This window comes from Phodopus roborovskii, unplaced genomic scaffold (assembly GCF_943737965.1).
Source record: "Phodopus roborovskii unplaced genomic scaffold, PHOROB, whole genome shotgun sequence".
Taxonomy (NCBI): domain Eukaryota; kingdom Metazoa; phylum Chordata; class Mammalia; order Rodentia; family Cricetidae; genus Phodopus; species Phodopus roborovskii.
Genome location: NW_026126459.1, coordinates 22,842,468 through 22,848,467, shown reverse-complemented (window position 1 = coordinate 22,848,467; position 6,000 = coordinate 22,842,468). Strand labels below are relative to the sequence as shown.

The window sequence follows — 6,000 nt, the reverse complement described above, 5'->3', positions numbered from 1 at the left end:
TACTCAGCGGGAAGAAGGGCCAGATCAGATTACATACCATTAATTAAAAACTTCCCCTGGCAAATGAGAGCTAGGGGATGCACACTGAGGGCCTGCCTGGTGGGTCTCTGTCCTCCTCAGACCCCTTGTCCCCACCCAGCCCCAGGGACTGTGATGGTGAACTGCTGAGAGCTGGAACGCCCAAGGCCAACTTTTTCCTCATCTAAACAGATGGCCTGCTGTCCCAGTAACGTCTCCAGAGGAGAGGCTAACCTTTGCTTACTTATTCAGTCCGACCTTCGATGCTCTTCAGCTTTAACCTAATTACTGATTCCTCATTTTTCTGGAAGGCTATCTCTTGCTCTAGTCCTTCTCTAAAGAAAGGCCACTAAAGGACTGTCAATGAAAATGGTTCCCAACTTTCCATCGAGCTACCCCCTTGCTCTTTTGGGTCCCTAAATTTGAGAGTCTCTTTGACCACCATGGCCAGCAGTTGAATGATCCAAGGGAGGTGAGAAAGCACTTTGGATAAACATGACAAAGTAGCCAGTGCTGGTCCAAACTTTGGGAGTCTGACACAGAGTAGTTTATTTTAGGCATATTTAAGCATAGCACAATTTGGTGAAAATTCTCCTGGTGATAATTAACTCAATCCCACGTGCATAATGAAACTTAAGACAAGACTACATTGAAACTCTTTGTAAAGTACATGTGACACTTTCCATAAAGATGAGTTCAATAGATTGACAAGTTCACAATAAGGGTCTTGGGGGTGGGTTTGGATTTGGTGTGGTCTAGCAGGCTACACAGACAGCGCAAATGTCACCAGGCTATTAACCACTTTCACTCCTGGCCTTCTGGGCAGATAAGAGGTTATGCATCCCTCCCTTTTAAGGAACAAGCCTGTGTGTTTAACATTCCTGGTTCCCTTAGTGCTTATCTGTGAGTACACGGACCTCACCTCTGTGCCTCCTACACCTAAATTCTAGGATTGCCAATGCTGTTTCAGAGTGGTGGGTGGAGACACGAACTCTGGCTACCGCCCTCTTCCCAGCCCCTGCATGGAAGCAAAGGCTTCTCAGCTGCTGTCATCTTGGCTCATTTGGGGATGCAAGTTCTGAATTTTCCTCTTCTTGATCAATTGCTGCCTCTTCTCCCTCCCCAGCCACCCAGCTTCAGTCATTCATTCATCAAACTTTTATTGAACACCCAATGTGTGCTTGGCTCTGGGGGCACAGAGATGATTTGTCAAGAGGCTTAAAAGCCTACTGCAGGAGCTGCCTGCCACGGCCCTCTCTGAGCCCCTGCCTCCTTTCCTCTGGTGGCTGTAGCTTGTCTGAGACCCCAGGGAGCTCTATTTTAGAAAATTCTAAGCTGGGAGCTGGAGAGACCTTAGGGATCTTTGCAATAGAGTCAAATGACCTTTGGCAAGTCAGTTATGCCCTGTTCACACACTTGTACACATATGAACACACACACACACACACACACACACACACACACACACACACGTCCCTGCTTATAAAAGGGTGCAAGCGGCGGGTGTAGGTGGCGTACACCTTTACTCCCAGCACTGGGGAGGCAGAGGCAGGCAGATCTCTGTGAGTTTGAGGCCAGCCTGGTGTACCGAGCAAGTTCCAGGACAGACTCCAAAACCACAGAGAAACCCTGTCTCAAAACAAACAAACAAAAGGTTCAAGAAGCCCTGGGAGTTGGAAATTGTGAAGATGGCTGAGAAGGGCTCAGCTTGGAGAGCTGTGGAGAGCACTGGGCACCAAAGATACTGCACAGTGCAGATGACAGATGCTGGGCCATGGACACAGCCACTGCAGCAGCCACAGGTCCATCCATCGCCTTGCCCTTGAAAGGCTTTGGCAGCCCCTCCCTCACCCAGCTCATCGGGAGACAAGTGCTTATCACTTACCTCGTTTTCTCTCTCTCTCTCTAAATGGATTTGGCTGCTGCATCTCAGGGTACCATGGTGATGGGTGCCATAGAGATGAGAACTGACTTGAATTGGCTTATCTTTTCATTCCAGGGTCTCTCCATAGCCCCCCCCCCCACAAAGTTCCTAGGTCAGTAGACCTCGGAGAGAAGGGGACAGGGCCCTGTAAGCTGACCCAGTGAAGAACAGCCAGAACCTGCTTTCTCTCCCTCCCTTCCCATCATCCCCGTTTCCCTCTTCTTCCCATTACCAACGGCAATTGTATTCAAACCCAATAATTACAGCAAATGCAACAATAATCATCATTTATTGGAGTTGTTCTACCAGCGTTTACCTCCCCCAAGCATCTTCTAACTCATTGTTGCCACAGCACTCTCTGTGGGAGGAGTGTGCCCATTTTACAGTGGCTGAAATCCAGACAGGGTCCCCGCCACCCCACAGCCTGCTATTAGAGGCAGAGTAGATGTACAGTAGCCTTTAACATCTAACAAAATCAATTCAACTCCCAGGGTCTTTTAGAGGCACTAAACCTCTAATCTCGATTTTCTGGGTCACTCTGTGGTCTCATTTAAAAGGACTTATTTAACAGCTTCTTTGGGGCCTGTGATGCTGACAGCCAGTCTGGAGAGGCTTCTGGCCCAGGTTATAGAATGAATGTAGCAAGTAGAGGTTTCCTGTGTCTATACTGAGGGGCCCAGGGTAGACCATCTGGTCCAGATCTCCCTAACTTTGCGAATCCAGGGGAAGGCTCCTCTGTGTGAGCTTGTCCCAGGGTAGGGACCTTCCTGAGCATCTGGGAAGTAAGAATGAAGTCTTTCTGGGAGATTGATTTCTTACTTCAGGAAACCCCAGTCTGATGGATCCCCAAACCATACCTAGAGCAAAGAAACCCCATGAGAAGCTCAGGCTGTGCTAAAGACTGGAGTCCCCCCCTTTCCTCAGTGGAAAAGTTTGTGGCTTCCTGAAGCTCCCTTATCAGAATGGCTATCTGGGCCCCAATTCCCCTTTCCCAAAGACAGACCCTGAGGCCCAGGACACCCACTGGGGTCCTGCTACTTGGCTTCTGCCTCCCTTCACTCTTGTCTAAAGAGATGGAGAAGAAGGGTTACAGCTGTGTCTGGGGGGGGGGCTGGGGAGGAGGGGAAGAATACACGTGGCATGAAAGAAAGAAGTGGATGACTTGGGGGAGGGGAAGGACCAGTAGGAAGTGTCCAAGGGACTGCGGGAGGGGTCTAGGAAGAGGGTCAACAAAAGCAAAGTGTGAATGAAAAGGACACAAGGAAACATACTTTGTGTGTAAAATCTTAAACATGGAAAGAGAGAAAAAGGGAAGGCAAAGAAAGCCTTGGAGAATTAACTGGGTGGATTTACTCCCAGAGTCCTCTGTCTATTAATGCAGAAGCCAGTCATGGCAGTGTACCTAAGTCACAGCTGTTTCATTGGCTGAAGTGGGAAGACTGGGTGTAATAAGGCCAGCCTGGGTGATGGCTCTCAGGAGCGAAATAAGGAAAGGAAAAGAAGCAACTGTTTCCTCAGGGATAGCATTGGTGCCTACTGCTAGAACAAGTTCCCGAGCCTCCCGACGCCCCAACACCAGGGAGGCCTCAAGACAGGCCACACAAGGCAAGCTGCCCACCTGCAGGCTGCCCTGGAAGTGTGGGGGCCGGGGACTGTGCAGGGTCACACGCTCACTTCTGTGTCCTCTGAGTTCACTTGGGATTCCTTCTGGGGTTTCACGTCTACCACCTTCTCCACCTTTGTGCTGCCCACAAGGATGGCCAGGCGCTGGGCTACAGTCTTGGTGTCGGGGAACAGGATAAAGTTGTAGATCAGCGAAGCCAGGACAGCGCCTGTGAGGGGTCCCACCCAGAAGATCTGAGGAGACAGAAGCAGGCGTGATCTCTCAGCAGCACAGGCTGGTTCCCGAACCCTGCCTGCTTCCCTTAGCACTGACTTGCCCCCAACCCCAGCCCCAGGGACTCCAACCCCAGGGGTGAGGGGGCCTTGCCTCCCCTGGAGGGTGCAGCCAAAGCTGAAGCTGGGGCTCCTGTCCTCTCCCACGGCTGCCTCTTCCTCTCACCTCTCCTGTTTTAGCCCTGACTATTGCTGTTTCTGTCTCTGCTTCTGTGTGGTCTATTTCTGTTTGTCTTTTTCTTTATTCAAGTTTGAAAATTGGTCCAGCTGGAGAAAGTGAAGAAGGAAACAGCCGGAACATTAAGCCTTGGCCAAGGCTGCAGCTTCTGCCCTGGCCCATTTCTTGTGAGTCCCTGGATACTGCGGGATGTCAGAGCTGAAAGACAAGCCAGGCCGCTCGCCTCAGCTTCACTCCTGGGTGGTCTAAATGACCTGGTGACAAGAGCTCGATGATTACATTCCATGTGAATTTCCTAATGGTAAAACCTATAGCTCTTCCTCCTGCTTAGCCTCTTGCAGCCCCAAGCCAACCAGTGGAGGGACTCACCCAGTGGACTGCGAACTTCCCAACAATGACGGCAGGACCGAAGGAGCGAGCTGGGTTCATGGAGCAGCCGGTGAAGTAAATCTGGGGAAGACATTCAGGGCCAAATATGAGGAGGTTTGAGGCAGCCTGAGGGAGGACATTCCCCTCTGCCCTGGCTCAGACGCCACCCCCTTCACTAGCTCCATATTGCAGGGTACTACCCCAGGCCAAAGGCATGAAGGGCTCAGGAAGAGACACTTCCTGGCCTTCTCCAGAGAGGGCTCCAGTGTGTGCACAGCATGCTGTCCTTCTTTGTCCCTTACCCCAATGAGGTGACCCAGAGCCACGGAGGTCCCAATCATGGCAGCTGGGGAGCCCAGGGTCTGCCGACTGTCCGTGGAGGCAAACACACAGAGCACCAGCTGCAGCGTCAGGATTAACTCCACGGCCACGGCCTGGCCGGTTGAAGTGCTGTTGTGGACCTTGGCAGAGAGGAGTATGCCAGAGTGGGCATGGGCTCCAACCGTGGGACAGTGAGATTCCCTAGGCCTAGTCTTCTCTACTGTGAGGGTGGCACTCACAGTATCAGAACCTAAGGTCTGTGCAGTTGGCTCCCACTCTGCCATAGCGCGAGGCCTGTGGTTCAGGGGTGACAGGGAGGTAAGGAACAGGAAAGCCTGAGGACAGAATGGAGTAGCCTGTAGCGGTAGTAGAAGCACGTGGAACAAAGACTAGGTAGAGGGGAAGGAAGCAGGCCCCAGGGACCTGGGAAAACAGGAGAGCAGAGGACACAAGCCACTGCGAGTTAAAGTGTGGGTAGGGCCGCTCGCTCTCCCTCAGTTCCAGCCCTGCCCGCTGTATCATACCTTGGCTGCCTGGTCCTCCTGGCCCCTGCCCCCCCACCCCACCCCCACCTCTCTGTTGCCTTTCTCGGTCCTGTGTATGCATCACACCACATTCCATTCCTATCCTGCCTAGATGAATGCATAAGTCCCTTCCTCTGGAATCCAGGGACCTGCTCGGAGCACCTAAGGAGTGCAAGGCTGCATTATTCCCCGCTCCGTGCCCTTGCTCCTGTCTGGCCTCCCTCCCTGACCACCTGGTTTCCTCCCACGCCCTATCACCTGCCATGAGCCCAGGCCTCTTGGCACCTACCACGTTGACTCCAAGGGTTTCTCGGACACCTCCTGGAGTTACCCCGTAAAGAAGAGCGGCCCCCACGGTGGCCCCTGCCAACTGGGCGGCTATATAGGCCATAGCCCGAGGCAGAGAGATATGGGATCCCACGAGATAGGCCAGTGTCACAGCAGGGTTGGCGTGGGCCCCACTGGTCTTCCAGGAGATCTGCACAGCTGTGGCTGTGGCCAGGTTGAAGGTGATGGCAATCTGCAGTACAGAAGGAAGAGCCACAGGCCAGGGTAGGACAGAGCCCACCCCAAAGAACACGTATAGCCCTGTGGCCAGGAACTCAGCAAACAGCGCCTTGCTGATGGCGGTCCAGAGCCTGCCAGCCAGTAGGTAAGCTCTACAACACAGCCCTGGCTCCATGTCTTGTCACCTTGTCCTTCAGGTCTGCTGTTCCTGCTCCTCTCTGACTCCCTATGTTCCCTCGGGTCCCTTGTCCCCTGCCTGACTC

The 6,000-nt window shown here is 52.8% G+C and overlaps 1 protein-coding gene across 2 annotated transcripts; it reads right to left on the bottom strand.

Moving 5' to 3' along the window:
* Positions 1 to 2,336: 2,336 nt before the first annotated feature.
* Positions 2,337 to 5,985, bottom strand: Aqp6 (aquaporin 6). Of its 2 annotated transcripts, XM_051189881.1 has the most exons (5): positions 5,520 to 5,985; positions 4,688 to 4,846; positions 4,386 to 4,466; positions 3,561 to 3,799; positions 2,337 to 2,799 (listed from the first exon to the last, which is right to left on the bottom strand). In XM_051189881.1, the coding sequence occupies exons 1-4, from the start codon at positions 5,910 to 5,912 to the stop codon at positions 3,605 to 3,607; spliced, it is 828 nt and encodes a 275-aa protein (XP_051045838.1). In that variant the 5' UTR covers positions 5,913 to 5,985; the 3' UTR covers positions 2,337 to 2,799; positions 3,561 to 3,604. The 2 variants fall into 2 exon arrangements, with proteins under 2 accessions (XP_051045838.1, XP_051045839.1); XM_051189882.1 differs by lacking the exon at positions 2,337 to 2,799 and having other exon boundaries at positions 3,523 to 3,799.
* Positions 5,986 to 6,000: the final 15 nt, after the last annotated feature.